Source organism: Berghia stephanieae, chromosome 4 (genome assembly GCF_034508935.2).
Source record: "Berghia stephanieae isolate SIO BIC M18660-M18661 chromosome 4, UCSD_Bste_1.3, whole genome shotgun sequence".
NCBI classification, from domain to species: domain Eukaryota; kingdom Metazoa; phylum Mollusca; class Gastropoda; order Nudibranchia; family Aeolidiidae; genus Berghia; species Berghia stephanieae.
The window spans coordinates 51,639,534-51,661,053 of record NC_088363.1 but is presented as its reverse complement, the minus strand read 5'-3'; the positions used below and the strand labels follow the sequence as shown (position 1 = coordinate 51,661,053).

At 34.8% G+C, this 21,520-nt stretch overlaps 1 protein-coding gene across 4 annotated transcripts in view; it reads left to right on the top strand.

Moving 5' to 3' along the window:
- Positions 1–21,304, top strand: part of LOC144970785 (transmembrane protein 144-like) — a 28,554-nt gene extending 7,250 nt beyond the window's left edge. For 2 of the 4 annotated variants that reach the window (XM_078910796.1, XM_078910795.1), the window contains exons 2-12: positions 3,402–3,654; positions 4,610–4,729; positions 5,805–5,904; positions 6,974–7,148; positions 8,865–8,897; positions 12,796–12,873; positions 14,653–14,756; positions 17,324–17,421; positions 18,437–18,531; positions 18,832–19,011; positions 19,983–21,304. In XM_078910796.1, the coding sequence (XP_078766922.1) occupies positions 3,477–3,654; positions 4,610–4,729; positions 5,805–5,904; positions 6,974–7,148; positions 8,865–8,897; positions 12,796–12,873; positions 14,653–14,756; positions 17,324–17,421; positions 18,437–18,531; positions 18,832–19,011; positions 19,983–20,063 (1,242 nt within the window). In that variant the 5' untranslated portion in view covers positions 3,402–3,476 and the 3' untranslated portion in view covers positions 20,064–21,304. The remainder of the gene's footprint in view (positions 1–3,401; positions 3,655–4,609; positions 4,730–5,804; positions 5,905–6,973; positions 7,149–8,864; positions 8,898–12,795; positions 12,874–14,652; positions 14,757–17,323; positions 17,422–18,436; positions 18,532–18,831; positions 19,012–19,982) is intronic. The other 2 variants (XM_078910797.1, XM_078910798.1) reach the window with 2 other exon arrangements.
- The last annotated feature ends 216 nt before the right edge of the window (positions 21,305–21,520 follow it).

Here is a 21,520-nt window from a genome sequence, read left to right as displayed (position 1 = left end):
TTCAATTATAGTCACAGAAATGGAATGACAATTCCCACTGCGTGTGCTTGATAAAAAGTCAAAGCAAGCATATCACATTGTGGATTACACACTCAGCACGCGACGTCATTTCCTACAAATCTGGTACCTAAAATCACTCTCACTCCTCATTTAACACCCTCAGGCTAAAGAGAGAGGGAGGGCATTGCTCTCACACAGCTTTCATCCCACCTTCCCCACCCCTAATTGTTTGTATCATTTTAATACATCACAGTTACTGCCTAAAAGGCCCCAACGATACTGGTCATTTTGCTATGGTACTGGCATCTCAGATTAAGTACCATAAAGTGAGGTAAAGTCCTGGGTGCTGTTTTAAAGCCGCTGGTCAAACATGCTTCACAATTCCCCCTCAGTTCAGCATGCACGCACACACACACATATAATACACACGTATGCGTTACACATTAACTGACACTTTGCGCTACGGGGAGAGCGATGGCATCTTTCGCTTCCATTCAACACTAACAATTTGAAAAAAAAAAAAAAAACATTAACTGACCGCAAGGGAATATCCAGTTTGTTCGAGATTTTGATTTTCGTGTTGCTGATACTAACAAAATAGAGGGATTAAAAAGGGGAATTGTACTGAGTTTGAGATTTCCGTGATTTCAAGATTTGCGTGTTCGATAATTCCATGCTCAAGTGTAGTTTCAAACTTCAAAGTAAGAATATTACATATGATTAGATATCAAATGGTCAGTTAGAGATAGTGTCATTTGGTTGAGACTGTTTGATTTTTTATGTTCAAAACATTTTGGTTTTTATGTTCAAAACAAAGCTGTAATATTATTCATAAATTCCTTTCCTTGAGGTCCTTGAAGTAGCTTCGCTTTATATTATTCTTTTAACCTTAATCCTTTGCTCAGGTGGTTATATATTCAATTTTTCTATTTCTGGTAGCATTTTAAAAGCTGTAGAATAAACTTTGATTGATTTGTGGCAGTTTATTAGGCAGGGGTCACTGTAGTCCTCCAAAGCCATTAACCCCATGGAGCCAGAGTTTATCCCGTTTCTATAGTGTGAAATGGACTAGCAATTGCTTGCTATCCATTGGATAGAATGCTAAGTACTTTCCACCAGATCTAACAGACTACCCATTCACTGCTGTGTTGACAGGGGTGTCAGAAAAAAATCTCAACTGCACCTGGGATTGATCATGGTCCCTCTGCGTATGAAGTGAATGCTCTACCAACTGAGCTATCGGGACCCCCAAGTGGTCACTGTATTCAACTTTTATCTTATGCTACATTTAGTTTTGCTTTAACTGTGATACAGTTCCATTTCAAACATGGCTACACTCAACAAAGGAAACAAACTCACATCTTCATGCAGACACAGAAACAAATATCTTTTATGTAATTTTAAACCACCCAAATCACAAACCCGAAAACATACAAAAGCAACCCGAACCTGAAACATGAAAATGACAACAATCTTCTTCCATTTCCTGATGTTAGCGAAAACATAAAATCAGTACTGTTGAATTTGATGCTCGAACCACACTGAATGTTTTAAAATATAGATGTAGATAGGGTTGCTTGAAGAAAGTATTTTCTCATCCCATGTTTGTGTCAGATTATTTTCACTTAAATATTTGTAGAGGACATTTTTTAAAAATATATTAACCCATTCAGAATTCATGAAATGACTTGATTATTCTTAGGTAATAAATTTACAAGGGTTTGATCTCTTAGTTCAGTGAAAAGCTTCTTAAAGAAAAAGAGAAAATAACTTTTATGCTTAACAAATTACAAGAATCCCTAGCCAACAGTAACACTTAACATGTAGGATGAGACATAATGCATGTTAGGCGATATTATATTATTTTGCGGCAGAGACCACGCTGTTAATGGCCGTGTACTAATTTTACACCTTGGTATGGTTAGAGAATGTGAGTAAAGAATCTTTTTCCAGGTACTCAACTATACGTCACTCAGAGTGGGACTCAAACCCAAGACCTTTCTGATCCAAAGGCGAGTGTCATACAAGACCACATATCCGCATTTCTTTATGTGATCCAATGCCTCAAAATGCTATCAATCCAAGCTGAACGAGGATTAATAATTACATAGAGAAAAAGATTTGAAACTTATTTTAATTTCCTATGATTTATTGATTAGAATGAATACATACGGTGTCCTGAAATATTAAAAGCTGAAGTTTCCTATTTTTGATGATCATTTCTATAGAAAACTGTATTTTCCCCTCCTCTTTAATTCCGACATAAGACCATATTGCAGTTGTACCGTATTCTTATGTATTTTCCTTCATTGTAAGCATTTTGCTGAGGATTGCTTGCATTGTTAAATATCTAATTTTTGCAGCATTTTTAACCGCCATACATTCTTTTTAGTGTACTTAAACACTTTAATCTCTTTCTTTACCCAGAATTTCATATATAGGGAGTTCAATACAATATTATCTGGCTGGGTCATATCAGATATTACTAGTACTAGATTCTGGAAGTGAAAACTATTTATATTGTCTATAAAGAAGCAAGTTTATTCTTTAATTGGAATATCAATTATAATATTGCTAGTATGGTCTAATGGCCCATCATCAGAATTAGCGTTAATTATCGTTTTTGCAGGATTGTACACATTTTTCCAAAACGTTACTCATTTTGGCTCTCCATTTTACACGATATTTCAAAACCTTACTCATTTTGGCTCTCCATTTTACACGATATTTCAAAATCTAACTCGTTTTGGCTCTCCATTGTACACATTTTTCCAAAACCTTACTCGTTTTGGCTCTCCATTGGACACATTTTTTTCAAAACTTTGCTCATTTTGGCTCTTCATTGGACACATTTTCATGGGCTAGGCTAGAAACACCAAGAGGAGGAAAAGATCGTAACAGACCCTAGCAATAGAATGCCTGCATTCCACAATGTCCAGAAATACTGGGTTTCCTCAAATCGCCTCTTAACAGCACATGGCAGAATTGCACCAATATAAATGCAGCTGGAAGCTTGGGAACAGTGATACCTGCCGGAAGTGTCAGAGCCCAGTGATCACATCGTCCCCCACTGTCCAGTAAAGAGACTTGCAGGTGGCTATGAATTCTTATGGTGGAGGAAGACTTCCGAAGCTGGGTTGACGAAATGAATTTGGAGGTGTAGCCATAATAACCACTACTATGGGCCAAGGTTGGCTGCACTGATATTGAGGCAGTAGGTCACATATGCATCCATTGAAGTTGATTGGAGGTTATAATTTGAATTTAGAATAATTTCAAATTTCAAACTGTCTTGTTACAATTATCCAACAGTAGTTAATGTAAGAAGAGCAGCAGAATAAATTTGAGTAACAAATCATTCTCTCATTGCATCTTTTCTTCCTTTTATTTTTTGATAACAGTTTTATTCCAGATTTCTCCCTGCCACCAAGATATATCGTCAGGACAAGCAATAATTAAGTAACTGAAAATCAAACATGGATCCAGTCTTCCCGTTCATGTCAAACAACATATCATCAACAACCACCATACCCACCACCACCCCTAAATCTGGTGACTCAACACCTGATTATGTAGGATTCATCTGTGCAGTTGTCGCTGTCGTTTTGTATGGCAGCAACTTTGTTCCTGTGAAGAAATATAAAACAGGAGATGGTAAGTGTGATTTAAAAGTTTTATAATTATATGGGGGGGGGGGGGGGGGGGCGACGTGGCCGAGTGGCTAAGGCATTGCACTGTGGCCTGGAAGGTCCCGGGTTTGAGCCCCACTTCAGACACTTTGGTTTTTTTCCTTGAGCAAAATTATTAACCCCCAATTTGCTCACTTGGACGTCATGGGTGATTCCTGTTGACATCAGACATTTTGTTTGATGAAATATCTATATTCCTTCATGGAATGCCTAGGCGACGATATCTTATGGTGTCGTAGTGGAAGGGCATAATTATTTTTTATAATTATATGAAGGACTTACATTTCTAAAGTCACTCATATTGTACTTGACTGAAATATTTAAACTTCAGCTACACATAATATATTCACAAACCTTAATGAATGGTGATAAAATCGACTTAGCTCTGGTGTTGTTATTGAGAGCTTCTGGTGCAACATGTTTCGTTAGAAGCATAATTCCTTGTTCAATTCTAGGTTTCAGAATTTTGATATAATTCAAAGGTCAGCTCAAAAGAGTCATATGCCACACATATCAAAGCCATAAAGAGTGTGCTTAGCTATAAAATATTTGGAAAAAAGAAAAACAAGAAAGAGAATTACATTATTCTTAAAATGATATGGTTAGAGCTGAAATTTTTTTATTCTTTACTAGTCTTTCTGCAACAAAAGTTTTGAGATATCGGCTTTAATGACACATTGCTGTTAATGCTTTCCTGTTGAACACAGTCATGTATGTAGTCATAACTAGATAGATAAATGAATAATCGATGATTTGAAAAATAAATTTTGTCTTGTTGTTAAAGGATTAAATTCTCAAGAGATATTTTTTAATCTTGTAGAACATCTTGTAGAGCATTTGCTCCGTTGTTTTGCTGGATCTTCTTTTTGTTCAAAATCTTTTTTGATGTTTTAAAATGCCTCTGTCCTTTTTATTCATAGGCATGTTTTTCCAATGGATTTTGTGTAGTGGAATATTTTTGAGTGGCCTGATTCTCCAAATGATTAATAACAGCAAACTGTACGTCATGCCAATGTTGGGAGGTGTTATTTGGGCTGTTGGTAAGATAATAAATACATACACACACACACACACACACACATAATATATATATTATATATATATATATATATTATATATATATATATATATATATATATATATATATATATATATATATTATATATATATATACCCATTGCATTGTTGAAAACAAAATTAAAACAACCATTATTAAACACACACAGACACACACATATATTTATATAAATATTGAATCGTGTTGGATACAAATATGGCACGAAGAGTGCTCGACATATAACAATGACTCCAACATCGTGGTAAATATTACAATAATATATATATAAATATATATTTTTGTCAAAAGTATCCTTTTATGCTGATGATGTCATAGCTGAGCTACCAAAGGGTCACACATATGGCAAAAAACTGTTTGATGAAATCTTACTTAGCTCTCAAGTTATTCAAACCTGAAATGTATCAATGATAAAAATAAACACTGTATATATATATATATATATATATATATATATATATATATATATATATATATATATATATATATATATATATATATATATATATATATATATATATATATATATATATTTACCCATTGGTTCAATGTTGGATCAAAGTTTTGAAGTCAATACTACTCATCCAATTATTGACCACATTCAAGGTCATTTTGCTTTGATACCAGATACCATACTTTTTGATCATTAATGCGTGAAGAGAAAAGATTTCCATATTTTTCTAAAATATGGCTTGATATCCCTACAGACAGGATGTGTCTAATTTTGTTTTGCAAAATATTAATACAATAGAACTAAAACTAGAACAAGAGAGATCGGAAAAACTATAAAATGGGGAAAAAAACCCAAAGAAATATCATTTAAAGAGATTTTTTTTCCTGATATTATCCTATAATAAGAAATAAAAATACATGAAATTCAGATGTCTCTCTGGTGTAAAACAACATTATGGTTGTCAAGAAAAATAAACACTATAAAAGTGTCCGAAAGACTGCTTATGTCGTTCTGTGTATTTGACATATTTTGTCATGGCGAAGATGTTGTTCAACCCTACATAAATATTGTTTTATTTGTTTTTCAGGCAATCTTTGTGTGGTTCCCATCATCAAAACAATTGGGATGGGATTGGGCTTGAGTATATGGGGGACCTGTGCTTTGTGTATAGGCTGGGCCATTGGAAAGTAAGTGAACACAAGACGATTCAAAAACACATTTTGGTAGTCCTTCTCAGTCATAAGGATCATAGGGCCGGTATTTATCCAAGTTTCTGCAGTTTTAAAAATGGACAATTGCAATTGCTGCTTCCTCTTCGATAGGAGAGTACTGACACAAAGTACTTTCTGCCAATATAACAAATCTAGCTATCAAAGCACAATTGAGTGGACAGAGAGTCACTCACTCTTTCAAGCAGTCCCTTGAATGGGAATTTGTGGGGGGAATGTATGGAATGCAGAATTCACAAGTTGTCTCCGGGCTTGTTCATCAGTAACCTTTTCCACCAACCCTGACAAGTGCATCTTGTTTCTTTCCGTGATGTTATTCATAATGGCTTCTTTTGCCTTCCTCTTCTTCTTTGTCTCTTTAAGGTACCCTGACTTGCACAGACCATCATACCATGTGAGGTCCTATTACCATTGGAATGAACACTGGTCTAAATTATGTCATCTGTTGGACTCTCTCATGATAGACCATGAGTTTCAACATCCATTTGAAATATTGATTGTTGACAATTGATTTTCAAAGATCTGAGTAAATCCACTTGGTTGCAATAAATTTACACTGATTTAGATATGTTGCTTTACACACTTTACACTTGTGATATGGATAAAGCAGGACATCTGACTACTGACACTGGACAGAATAGGTTCCTAAGGGTCAACCCAAACTTTAGTCTCCTTTCTGGTGTCTTCTCTGCATTGGCTCAGAATAAGGGACTCAAGAATTTTCTCCAAAACTCGTTTTTGAAGGCACGAATGCGCTCTATCACGATATGCTATGAGTGTCCAAAATTCACAGTCATATAAAAATACAGACAAAATGCAGGATTTGTACAATTTGGTCTTTACTCTAACGCTCATTCTTCTACTTATTACTGCTGTAGATTTTTAATGCGTATTTTAAAGGGAGGGAATTGTTGTTTAAAAAAACATTTTGATATTTAGTTTTTTTTTGCTTGTCTGTTTCTTTCTTATTATCGTTTGTTATTTATTTATTTATTTTTAAAATTTCAATTACTTTTCTCATCTCCAGATTTGGCCTTTTTGGCACTAAAGCTGCCTCTATCAGCCATCACTTGATGAATGACTTCAGCGTCGTGTTGGCCTTTGTCAGCATACTGATCCTTTTAATGGTTAAAAATGAAGTCAGTAGTTCCAATATGGAAATTGAAATTTCAACACAGGAGGATAGTCCACTTATAACGAATGTAAGGGACAATTCTACAAAATTGTTGCTTTTAAGATTTGCGTCTGAGACTGCTTATGTCCCGTGTATGTGTGTGTGTGTGTGTGTGTGTGTGTTAGAGAGAGAGGGGGGGGGGGGTGTTTGTGTGTGTATGTGTTCTGGTGTACTAGCAGGGAAATAATACGAGGTTCTGGTCAAATGTTGTCATTAGCCACATGATAGTAGCTTTTAGCTATTGACCAGCATTATTATTAATTGGCAAGGTGTTTTGAAGGAGATAAATGATGCAATGTATAAATATCCGAAAATATCAGACTCCAAGCTTTTAAATTGCATTAGCTATAAAAATTAAGATCAAATGTAAAAAAAAAAGAAGAAAAGATCAAGATGATGTATTGGACAAGTATCTAATTCATATTTGTACATTTTACTCCAGGTAATAAAAATATAGAAATGGCTCCTTTAATTCATTCTAGTCGGAAATTTGTCTTTCAAGTCTATTTTGAGAAAAGACTGAAATAACTCGCATTCGACTTATACACAAATGTACCTTTCCATCAAGCAATTACAAGGGTAGACTGAAAAGGCTTGATGCAGCACTTGTATTTTCAAAACTATAATGGATACAAAATTAACAAAGGTATCAGATCAAAGCTTAGTTTATGTCCTTTCCGTTTATCATATTAAATTTTGCATAGTCACCATTCCCATCCACCCAGAGCCACCAACAACGTACCAGTAATTGCAACGAGTTGAAGGGGAAGTCACGTGGTAAACTTCTACCCCATTGAATCACCTCTGTCTACACCTCGCCACCACTGCCAAAAATTTCCCCCTTGAAGTGTCTCTTAGGTCTTAAGAAAAGGAAATGGTCACTTGGAGCTAAATCTGAAATGTCAGGGGGGTGTTCTATGATTCAAGATAACTTCCTCTTTCAATGTGATCATGTCTTTATGTGAGCATTCTTGGTATCGAAAGGGCACATACCTTAATGTAACCCAGGATTTCTTGAACAATATATCCATTTTCTTCCCTATGACATTCAAAAGCCTTTGTGAAATGTTAGATTGTTTTATCCAGCGATTATCTCGATTTATGTCGTCAATGTCTGGTTGATTTACTGTGGTTGATGCACTTTGTGGATGACCACTGCTCATTAATGTTGGTGGAGACAGTTTCAGTTCGAGTAAAGCATATAGCCCACCTTTGAACTGTTCAAATACCCTCGAGTTACCATAAACACAGTGAAGATCTCAGTCACAGCACACTGTTTATTGCATAGATTTTTTGGTGTGATTTCTTCGACCAACATGTTCGGGAAAAGGTTCTTTTGAATAAGATAAATTAGAATAAAAAGTTAGTACCTAAACAAAATTTAGCGACTTAATAGAAGAAAACATTGCGCGCATTTTGATGTATTGTTTATACCGGCAAGTTCAATTCAATCGGAGATATTCAATTGGCGCCAAGACTTTTTTGGCAAGGCTAGTATTTAATAGCCAGGTCTTAGTTAGATCAACGTCCTTTCAAGCATGCAGTTAGCATTATTTAATGTCCATGAATGCTACAGAAACCAGGATAAACTCCATGGATGAGCTCCTTGTGTTTTGTGCTCAAAGGGTCATCTTTTTTAATCAAACATAGAAACACATTGTATCATATTCCTTTAGAAAGTTTTTACTACTTTTAAGTTATATTTTCTTAAATTGTCAAGTCATTTGCTAATCATTCATTCCAGGAATATTCTAGATTAAGAGATGAAGTAGAGTTTGTAAGTATAAAGAATCTCAATATGTGTCTTTGCCCCTTCCACTTGCTTTAAAAAGACAATGTCCATTAATCTTTGGCACCCAATTTAACTTCTTGAAAATGGTACTGGATTCTAACATCCATTTTAACCTCTTATGGGTGTTACTAGATTTCAACTGCATGGATTTTCCATTGATGTTTAATTCATTTTTCCAATTTCATTCCTTTATCAAGATGTTTTTCCTTTTTTATGTATACATATATATTAGAATTTTCCTCATTTTTGCTTCAGTTTTGCTATAATTTTTCTATAGTATTGCAAGTGTTCACAAAACATATGTTTAGATATGTTCTTGTTTTTTTTTCGGATTTTTTTGTTGACCATTGTATGATTTTTCTGACTTTTCCTTGAATTGCATGCTTTTTGTATAATGAGCAAACGTCACCATCATATATTTTTGTCAATGATTTTTTCAAAAATAATTCTCTTACTGTTAATTTTATTTGTACAAACTCAGATCTGCCAACAACTACGAAAGATTTGTATTTGTAACCATAGAGAAAAAATAATGCAGGCTGTCTAGATTTTTTTAAGTGATTGCCTGCCTGGAGCAGGCTTTGGGGATTGCATTGTTAGCATAGCAATGTCTTGAATCAGTGACAAAATGTGGTAAACTAGACCGACAACAATTTCCACATTGCTCTAGCTTTTAACTGATCTACAGGAACACGCTTATTTTTTAATTAGACATTTTAAGTAGATGACAAAGAAGAAAAAAACATCTTCAACAACCGGGAACCCTCAGTTCGTTCCATTTGTGGTTAAATGTTCTAGCTAAAAAGGCCACATACGCTGACTAGGACTAGATAAGAAATAATTGATGAACTAGTCACTAGAAATCTCTGTTCTTGACTATCATATGTGCGTGTATGTGCTTGTGACACAGAGAGAGAGAGATGTCCATTCCTACCTTGGCTTTGAGTATCCACCGTGGTTGAGAGTCTGTTTTGCGTGTCCAGAATCACTGAGAATCTCACATATAACAAGTATCTGCTTCCTAAAATTCTTTGACGAACCGATTTGGGACTCGGAGACTAGCAATTTTGGCAAAGTCGGCTAGAGCTCGATGAATATGTAACTTATCAGATTCGACCCAGTACAAGTGATTTGCATGCTTCGCTTATATACATGTAAAAAAATAAAAAATTATGTAAAAGATGATAATTTTCTTTCCATGAAAATTCACTTGTTGAGTTAATGTTTTATTTTGAACTGCTTCAGAAATTAAAATTACCTAAATGATTGTAATTGGATTTGTTCAAAGCATACACAAAATTAAAGCATATTGTAGGTCGAAATCTCATAGAGGTTTGCAATTCTTACCTTTGCTTATTGTGAAATGTTTGCATCCCCCCCTCTCCTCACAAGCTAGTATTTTCAACCTGCATGACCAATTTAAACTGTCTAACTTACTGCCTTGATATAGAATTACGTTAAAAGAAGTTTTTTTTTGTTTTTTATTTTTACTGAAAATCGAATTTTACGTTTTATTGATCAGAAATACAAAATGTGAGTTGCCGTTTAACACACTACACTCATTCTCCTCAATTGAAGCACGTTGATTTAAGTCCTATTTCACAGATTGACTTACAATATATAACTTTGTGTCTGGTTCAGTCTGACATAATACCAGTTTGTTGTTGTGGGTCACATATGTAACTCTAAATGTTCTGAATACAGCTTATCTCAGGCAAACACCTATCCAATTGCCCATTTATTCCAACTGCCCAACTCTCCGTGATGTATGTTATGAAAGGCATGCATTTGGTTTTGATTCACTCCATTTGTTTTTGCGAGGGAGATCAATTTAATAAGGATTAGTTACGGATTGACAAAGTGGTAGTAGATAGTGAAGCCAAGGGAATGGAAGTGAATATCACCAAAACGGAATGCATGGTAATACAGAAAAACCCCGAAAACAACAACACCTGCAATATAACGATTCACGGCGAGCAACTTACCAACGTAGAAAGTTTTAAATACCTAGGTTCAATAGTGACAACAGATGGAAGATTTAACCGAGACATACGAGCAAGAATAACTCAAGCCAAACAGGCCTTCATGGACCTCGGAAACATTTTGAAAAACAAACAGATGTCGTTCGGGATTAGATTCCGAGTCTTGAAGTGCTACGTGTGGCCAATCTTGTTATACGGATGCGAAAGCTGGACTACAAATGCAGAAACACAAAAGAACATTGAAGCTTTTGAAATGAGGTGTTTGAGAAGGATGCAGAGAATATCGTATACTGCACACAAAACGAACGAAGAAGTGCTAATACAAACATACCAACAAAGGAAACTAATGCCCTTAATAGCGGATCGACAACTATCCTTTTTCGGACACATAGTAAGGAAAGATAAGAATGAATACCTGCAAGTTGTGGAAAAATACCTGGTAAACGCGCCCGGGGGAGACAAAGAAAAACACTCATAGACCAACTGAAGGGCTTCACCAACCTAACAATCCAAGAGCTGTTTGAAAAAGCAAGAGACAGGGAGGAATGGAGAGAGATAATTCATGCAGTATCCGAAGCCTGGACCAGGCATGGAACCTAGAAGAAGAAGAAGTTACGGATTGACAAGATTTGTCAGAGCTGATTGATTGTTTTGTAAGACTGAACAGATTTCATCCAACTTACTTGTCCTTGAAACAGACCTCCATGATGGGGCTTGGGTCCCTATTTATTATTGGTCACAGGGATGATTATTACTTAGTCTGAGACATTTTCATATTTAGTCCCGGACTACGCTATTTACGCCTGCTAGATCGCGGGTGTCAATTTTACAAGTTTAGTCCCTCGTTTAGTCTAAGATGTCGTGTAGTCTGGCTTCATGAATAGCTTGCACTGCCTTATAGTCTGAGACTACAGATTTAGTCCCGGACTTTCGTTGTAGTCCCAGTCCATGAATTAGACCCCAGGGGAGTGAAACAAAAAGTAAACGCAAGTTCTCAATGTAATATGAGGAAACATTCTTTTTTTCTTTTGTCTCAGGTAGAAACAAACAAACAAAAAAATAATGAAGAAGTAGTTGAATGTGAGCATCAATTTAATAGACAAATGATGTGAAAGTTCCAAGACAGAAATTTGATGTCTGTAACATGATAGACTTTGTTGTTAGGGTCAATTATTGCACACCATTTATTGTCTCTGTTGATTACATTGAAACATCTCAGTGGGGCTCCCGACCTCCCATAGTGGGAAGTGAGGTTCTTGCTTTGTCTGCTATCCCCCTGTGCCTTGTTTTCCAATTGCTTTCTGTCTTTGTCTTGGAATGAGATTACTTGGTTTTATCCTGACCCTGGCCGGAGTCCTTGGCTGGGAGGAAACAATCAAATGCATAGTTATAGTTTTGGGAGATTATGTTTTTTTCCTTGTAAATCATCTCTCTGTTATGTGCTGTTATTTTTTCATTTTTAACAAATGATTTGTAAACATTTGAGTGTATTCCTCTTAGTGGGATCTTGTACTGGTGTCTGGATGAGAATTTTAGGTGATCCCAAACTAAGTACACTGATAGTGTGCGCTTGGAATTTACATCTGTTCCCTATTTGAACTATTCCCCTTTGCCTTACTTTTCCCTCAAGTCCTTTTAATTGTACGCCTAGAATGTCTTTACTATTTCCTTCCTTTTTAGTGGCGCTGATATGACCTAAATGTGTTGCAAGCACCGTAAAACCCTTAAAGATAAAACAAACATTGAAAAAGCATTCAATTACGTTGTCTTTTCTTTATTTGTTTTATTTTTGGAGTCAGGGTTTTTCTGTAGAGGTGTCTTGGTTGTTTAATTTAATTTTATTTTTTTAGTTATTTGTTTTCTGAGCTTCAAGCAGCAACATTAAAAATTTTCCATCTCAGGATGTTTCCATCAATCGGTCACAGTCCAGCCTTGACCACTCAAGCTCAAATGCAGACGTTTTAGTGTTCAAGTCAGAGGTATGCAATGTTAAGAGATGATTGATGTTGATTTTTTCTAAAAAAAATTTCTGTAGCCTAGTTACAAACTTATCCACATCAAATTATTTCGACACGATTTTGGCCTTCAAGTGTGTAATTGGCTCGTGACATTTCAACAAAAAATAAAATACCCAAAATAATGTTTTTTTACTCTTTTATAGATTGTATATTACACAGTTTAAATATGAATGCTTTTTCATTCGGTCCTTCAAGTTTGTAGAACACTCTATTTTTCAGAAACTAACAGTAGGTTCTAACTTATCTTTATCAAGGCTCACTCTAGGGTGATTTATTTTAAATTACATTTATAGTCTTTTGTTTGTTTTACTTTGCTACAGGTCGCATCTTTCAAATCTGGCCTCATTGAACACTGCATTTTTCCTTTTCTTTATTGTTACATTTTTATTCTATGTCACATAGCCAGTATATATATATATATATATTTGCACAGACTTGCATGTCCTCTGTATCCGTGGCCGTTGTGTTACAGGCAAAAAGGTTTTGTTATGAATTGTTATTAGTTGAAGCGCATTAATTATTTCTCCTTCTTGCTAGTATTTTTACCATTACAAGGTTTTTGCTGCTTTTCATCCCTCTCATGTTCAAAATATAGTGTATTGTTGTTAAGATAGCTCATATTTATTTTTTGTTTATTTTTGAAAACTGAGGTATTTATTATTGAGAATTTTTTATTTTATTTATTTAATTTTTTTTTTGTCTTTTTGGACAATTCTGTTCATTATGAAATACAAATCATGGTAACTTTTTATATTTATCAACATCCTTAATGTGAATTTTACTTCTCGACTGAAACCGATTTCTGTTTAGATCTGCAAAATAGTTTTAATTCAAATTGTTTGAAATACTCGTTCACCTGATAATAAAATAATTCAAAATTGATTGTCTTTTGATTTAAAAAAAAGATACACAGGTCAGATTGTTATTCATTGAAAGTTACTTCAACGATAAGCATTTTTCTTTCAACCTTTTTAGGAAACAGCCAACAAATTAGTCAATGATTTTCTCTAATTCCAATAAAAGGGTTATTACTCTAAGGAAAAAACAAAACAAAAATCTTGAGCTTGTATATAGGACGATATCCATAAAGGTGATCAAAGCGCCTTACAAGGGGTCCCTCAGTCAACAGCAACACATAACATGGAGGACGAGATATGACAGCTGTTAAGAAATTTTACAATTTTTTCTGACAGACACAATGCTGTTCAAAACCGGATACTCATTTTACACCTGAGTAAGGTGAAATAATTTGAGTAAAGAGTCTTTTCCGAGGATTTTACAATGCACTGTTCAGAGCAGGACTCAAACCCAGGACCTTCCTATTGGAAGGCGAGTGTCATACCACAAGATCTCATGACCGCACTCTCTAATTGAAATTTTAAGTCATCTGTTCATAATAATGAATTTCGCGGCTCTATATTTTAGAACAGATTCCACTCTTTTCTGATGCAGATTTTAATTCCATTGTTAAAATGTGCTCTCATTTTTTTACTGTTAACCTTGGGTTTAGCGCACTCAGACACAACTTGGCCTCAATTTCAATTAGCAAAATATGAAACCTAATTTTTATAGGTTGGGAATTCATATAAATGCATTCAATAAAGCTCCAGCAGAAGTAATAAGAATTCGAACGTCAGTCCATCTAACCTCATTTAATTTGATGTCCACTATTTATGGTTTTTATGCAGATTTTTGTGAAATTTATAGAATTGAATCATTTTTGTTTTCTTATTTTCAAAGGATCCAGAAAACAGGAGAAGAGGAAGTAAACAGGCGAAATCTGGGGACGATGAGGATGAAAGTTCTTTCATGGATAATCTTTCCCCAAACAAGAAGAGACTTCTGTAACTATGCGTTTTACTCATTTAGCTATAATTTTGATTTTTGTGTGAGAATTTTGCCTGTAGTTAAGTTGGTAGAAAGTGCTTTTACTGAAATAGCTGAAATAGACATGGCCTATGACATGTCTTAATCAACTTTTCTTGTGACTTCCCTGACTACCGAGTAGTGATGAGGTAATAAGAAGAAAAAAGTGAGTATAAGTACTTGAAGGCAATATAGAATAAAGTTTTTTTCTGTAATGTCTTCTGGCACTTCTCCACTCACTTTGTTTCTTGTTATTATCAACAACCTAGGTACCTGCTACACTTTTTTGAATCAGTGGTTGAGTGGCTAGGTTTTATATCAGAACTGGTAGAAAAAGTCACTGAGCAAGAGTGGATTAGATATCAAAAAGTGTAGGCCTTAAAATCCGTCCTGGCAAAACAAAAGTCATGAAAGTAAAGACAAATAGCAAACAAATGGTCAAAACCCAAGGCACAGATCTGGACGAGGTGGAACACTTCAAATACCTGGGCAGTTACATCTCGGCTGATAGCAACATTGAAAAAGAAGTTAGTACTAGAATTGAACTTGCAGCTTGCACTTTTAATGGGCTCAGGAATATTTTGAAATCAACTCCCTTGCATACCAATACCAAAATAAGGATCTATATATCCAACATCTGCTCTGTTCTCCTGTATGCAGCAGAAACTTGGAGAAGAACAAGAAGATAGAGAGCGGCCTCAGAGGGTTTGATTGAAGATGCCTCTCCAGAATCCTGAAACGTGGTTGGTAACATCATATCACCAATGAAGAAGTCAAGCTAGTCGATAGAAATGGCTGTGACATGTTCTCAGAAGTGAAAAGTCCAGACCGCCTTACACAGCTCTAAGATGGTCCCTAAAGAGAAAGAGGGGCAGAGCATTGGGCACCTGGAGGAGGACAGTCGAAAAGGAGATGAAAGAATCTGTAAAGATATGGAATGAGTTGAGCTGGTTGACTCGAGAGAGATGCCTGGTGGAAATTTGTTGGTGCCTTATGGTCCACCAAGGAACCAAGAGGATGCATAAGTCAGTGAGCAGTATCATCTTGTAGCAAAGTCAAGCAATGTTTAGCATGATCTGTGAGCATATGGATGACGTTGATTACAAATCTATGGTATCAACATTGTGGTTACATGCATGTTGCATTAATGACATTACCCTATTTGACTCAATTGTGAATAAGTAAAGGCTGTTTCAGGGGTCCCATTAGCTCAGTTGATAGAGCACTCTTTTCACTTGCAAAGGGACACCGGGTGATGTTGAGATTTTTTTTTGGATCCCCTGTCCACCCAGCAGTTGTTGGGCAGCTGGGTCTGTTAGATCTGGTAGAAAGTACTCGCAATAGACTAGCATCCTATCAAAAGGATAGCAAGCAATTGCTATTGTCTTTATTCATGCTCTAGAAACTGGGATAAACTCCAATCCATAGTCCTAATGGCTCTGGAGGACTACTTTTTTTTACAGGATGTATAGGCAGTGAAGAATGTTGTGAGAGAATAAAACAAAAAGGATGCCTAACAGATGACTTTAATCATATGAAATGGCTTGCTTGGGTAATAATGACACATTATGAAACACATTGAGCATGGTCAGTCTGTATAGATATGCTGTAGAAGCGCTCATATTTATTTGTAATTTATATTTAGAGGGTAACAAGCAATTGAACCAGTACATGATCCATGATAAATTTCGGCCTCATTAACTCAGGAGATTTGAATATTCACACTGTTTGCTTCAACACTTGATCAAAGCTGCTAGCCACGCTTGAACGTTCTACTGCCCTTTTATTTTTGATACATTTTAAAAGCTGAAATTATAATTTCATATCTTACTTTTCCAATGATTAGCTGCATGCATAATTATGATATGCATCAAAATATTGTATTGATTTCCCAAGCCCTATTGGGCTATACAGTCGTATGAAACAAATTAAATGTTCTCTATCGCACAAATAAGTATGAGTGGGTACCATTGTTTTGTTATTTATTACTTTAGAAAAAATTATTATAAAACTTGTGATTGTTTTGGAGTTTGTTTTTTTAAATGTTTTTTTTAAGTTGCTTTTGTGTGTGTTTGTTTTGTTTTTGTCTTTTTGTTGTTTTTTAGTATAGGAATAAAAACCCGAAGAGTGGTTTTGGTGTCTTGTCAAGCAAAACAGATGTGAAGATAGAGCAAATAATTGTCTGAAGGTCGATCTTATTTCAGATCAGGGATTAGATTCTCAATCCAGGAAGACCAATATTTTCAAATCTTGTTTTCTTCTTTTTTATATATATTTTATACAATTTAAATTTTTTCTCAATGTTTTACCGATAAATTGTCAATACCATTTTTCTTATTTTTATTATGCTTTTGTTGTCAGCTAAAAGGTCAATAACCAAAATAATTATTTTGTATAACGTGTCCTTTCCTGAGGTTACATCATTTTTTTCATTTTCTAAAAATTATATTATTCAATCATTTTTCAATCTCAATTATTAAAAGCCCCCTTTTTACAACCTGAGTAATGTATTCTTCATCTTTTGATATTTTATTTTTAACTTCAGTGGCAGCGCCCTGTCTGTGTTCTCTGGTCTATTGTATGGGTCCAATTTCACTCCAACCTTGTACGTTCAAAACAACTACAAGAATGCCAGTCAAAATGGTGAGTGACTGCAATCAAAGGAATGTTTGAAATGCAGCCATATGATATAGTTTGATACATTATATAATGACTCATGTCGTTAAACAAGTAATATTTGCAATGATTTGATTTCGTCTGTACATAACATGAAATATAAGCAAGCTTAGCAGGGTAAATTCAAATTCTCAAGAGCTGTGCATTCAGATCTGCCAATCTTTTTGAATTGATATCAGAAGACTGTTTACCCCCAAGCGAAACACACCTCAATGATCTCAGAATAGTTCTAGTACTACCACCAGATAACCTTTAAAAGCTCTATAAGAAAGCTGAATTTCCAATTAATCATGCTTGACAAATTAGTGTTTGGTAGCAAAGTGGAGGGAGGGACTCTTGGTGATTGTGAAGAAAACTGAGTGCATGGTCGTTAGCAAACAAAATCAAGATCTATCTTTTCACCTCACCAGCAAAGGGAAAATCATCAAACAAGTTGCAAACTTTTAAATATCTCTGTGCAACCATCATGAATGACGTTAGATATTTTGTCAAAATAAAACAAAGAATTGTGATCGCTAAAAACACCTTCCACAATCGAAGACCAGTCATCTCTGCCATCAATATTGAATTTAACATGAAACTTAAGGTGATCCAAACTTACCTTCTCTTCTCTACGCTTGTGAAACCTGGACTCTAGACCAGAAATGTTAATACCACCTTGAGGCTTTCGAAATGTGGATGTACAGAAGATTATCGGATGTTCAGAAAGAATAACAAACGAAATTTAGCATAGATTAGGGAAACCCATACAGATTAAGAAAAACATCAGAAAAAGACAAATGTGCTTTCTTGGCCATTTGTGGCGATGAGGGCTCATTGAAAGCCTAACACACACACAACAAAGTGATACAATGCAAATTCGAGTCAGTTCAGTTTTATGTTACACATGTACTTTACTGATCTATTTTTTAAGCCCTCAATTTAAAACAATACATTTGTTCCTTCCTCCACATATCCATTCTTCTCCATTTTTTCCAACCAGGACTTGACTATGTATTTGCCCAATTTTGTGGGATCTACCTTGCCAGCACAGTGTTTTTCATCGTCTATTGTATCTTTAGAAAGAACAGACCTAAAGTAAGCATTTTCTTTTTATTTCCTTCTTTCTATCTTTATTTCTTTTGGGGTTTTTCCTATTGAAAAAAAAAAGTTTTCTTTCGGATATGTACATGAGCTGATAAAATTTATAGGATAAGAAAGTCTTTCAAGTTTATATAATGACAAACAAATGAAATAAAGTAATTCTCATTATAATTTTCCTTAAGATTCATTTATAAAGTTTGTTTTACCTGACACACTACCTACTGGAACTTGAGGTTCACATACTTGTTTTTCATTTCATTAAATAAAATTCTGTTGTTTAATATCTGTCCTTAGGTATACCCTGAAGTGATAGTGCCAGGTTTATCCTCGGGCGTGCTGTGGGCTATTGCCACTGGGTGCTGGAACATTGCAAACTCTGTTCTGTCGCAAGCCGTCTCTTTCCCAATTGTGGCCACAGGGCCTAGTGGATTGGCATCACTTTTCTGGGGAGTTCTCATTTTTAGAGAGATCAAGGTATGCATGAAATAACAAGAGTGGAAATCCCTTTAACTTTAGAGGTGTACATGTAAAATAGAATCAGGAACATTGTTATTTTATAAGTTTGTTTTTTTTTTCCCACATTAACTGGTGCTTTGGATCAGGCAGGTTGACAGCAAAAAATTAAAATAGCATAAGAAAGCATTTTTGAAAATTAAGGACTTGTCACTGTTCCCCATTTAAAATTCTTTTCACTTTCGACATATGAATAATTGACTGTGTTTTAAGTTATTAAAATGCTACCCTTCCTGTCAATATTATTATCAATTTTATTTATGACAAGCGATGAATGGAAGGTGGGTAACTTCTATCATCTTCCTGGGCATTGAAATGGAGAAAATTGTAGCCGTCCACTTACTGTCTCTTCCATTTCCTTGTACCATTTTTTCCCTTACATGAGGCTTTGTTGTTGAATAAGGCTGACTAATTTTACCTTACTCCTGCATGAGAATTTTTGCTGAAAGGGAGATAGTGAGATTGATGTTAGCTTATCATTCAAAGCAAGCAAACATTTCTGATGATTAACTTTCCAGACTAGGAATAAAACTACTGTGCATCGACAGAAAAGGCTGTTATACAAATTACATAGGATTTCTTCTTCTTCTTCTTCGTTCCCGTCACGTCACATGGTCAGTCCGGTCTGGTGAATGAAGCCCACAGTGGTCCTGAGGTCGTCCTCACTGCCATATATATAGGATTTAATATATTTCAAATACATCCATAATTGGATTTTAAGGAGCAATGTTCTCTATTTATCATATTATGATTGCTATTATTACTGTTATGATGTTATGTAGTGTATGAGATACATCATCATCATTATCACCACCACCACCACCACTATCATCATCATCATCATCATCATCATCATCATCATCACATGTATGATTTTAGGAGCTTGATATTTTGCTAACCAAACTCAATTTTTTTTTTCACTTTTATTTCAGGGTTGTAAAAACATTTCCATTCTCATCCTTGCCTTTTTAACCAATTTAACTGGTTCTTTGTTAGCAGCCTTTTCAAAGTAACAACACCCTCGGTTGACTACAAGATGTAATCGGAAATGGTTCTCTAATCACATTATGATGATAATTTGCAGCAGCAATTTGAATAATCCAAAAAATATAGAAAATGAATATATACGTGAGTGACCTTATTTATTTTTATTTTTATGTATATATATATATATATATATATATATATATATATACAGTCCACTCCAATAATCACAACTTTCGGTTATTCGCAACATTTCCCAAGAAACAGAATTAATTCTATATAAAAGTCACTGGTTAATTGCAACAAATTTTCACCCTCAAAAAGTGGTAAATTCAAATCAATCTAACAAAATGTAATGTGTAAATTTCATCAAGGAGGAAATCGTGACAGGTTAAAAAAATCTAGAATCTGCAGGATTTAATGCTACAATAGTGTGTCACCACTTTATAAGAGAGACAAAAGAGGACGGGGTTTTGCAGTAGGGATTTCTGATGTCATCTCTGGCCATTGAATAGGAGGCGAGGGGGGTGGGCATAATCTTTACAACAAGTAGACAATGATGGTTGTAAAGAGGGACTGGGTGATCTTCTTTGTTTTCGGATTGACAACTGTGCATTGTGACCAACAAGTTTAATGAGAGTTTATTTTCTCTCATCACGGCTAATCTCTTTGACTCTTACAAATATTGAGAACAAAAGAGTGAAAGTGAATCATATCTGAATAAGATGTCGACTTGCATCAAAGCTGACAACACCAATGCAGGGCTGCCATATGGCTTTTAATTCAACCATATTACTCTAGTCTGTGGTGGACTAAAAACAATGTTTACAACTGGTTTGAGTTTACCATATATGTGTAAAATGTTGTAATAGTGGACTGGAAACTCAACTTCGGTTTATTGCAACTTCAGTTAATTGCAACATTTTTGTTGATCCCAAGGTGTTGCGATTATCCGGAGTAGACTGTATATATATCTTACTGTGGAACGCAATACTTTACATTTGATAAAGCCATGCAATATGTGAATAAAAATGTGTACATAATAGTTATACATGTTGGAATTAAATGATTGCCAGCACTGAAAAAATGTTGGTCGGTGCAGGCTTTTTTCCGAAATGAATAAGCCTTTGTTTTGTTTCAACATTTAATTGTCGTTCTTAACAACCTTATTATTATTATTATTATTATTATTATTATTATTATTATTATTATTATTATTATTATTATTATTATTATTATTATTATTATTATTATTATTATTATTATTATTATTATTTCATTATCATTGTCATTACTAGTAAAAAGTTAGCAATTTTAAGGGAAAGAGTAAATTTTCATTTATCCTTTCAATGTTGTAATGTGATTACATTATCAATTAGTAAGAGCAGATTTGTAAACCACATTGTCTGTCAAACATGATCGATCCTCTGATGCCTGCTCTGGTGATATATCACTATGGCCCAACATGAAATTCAAGCCACTGCAG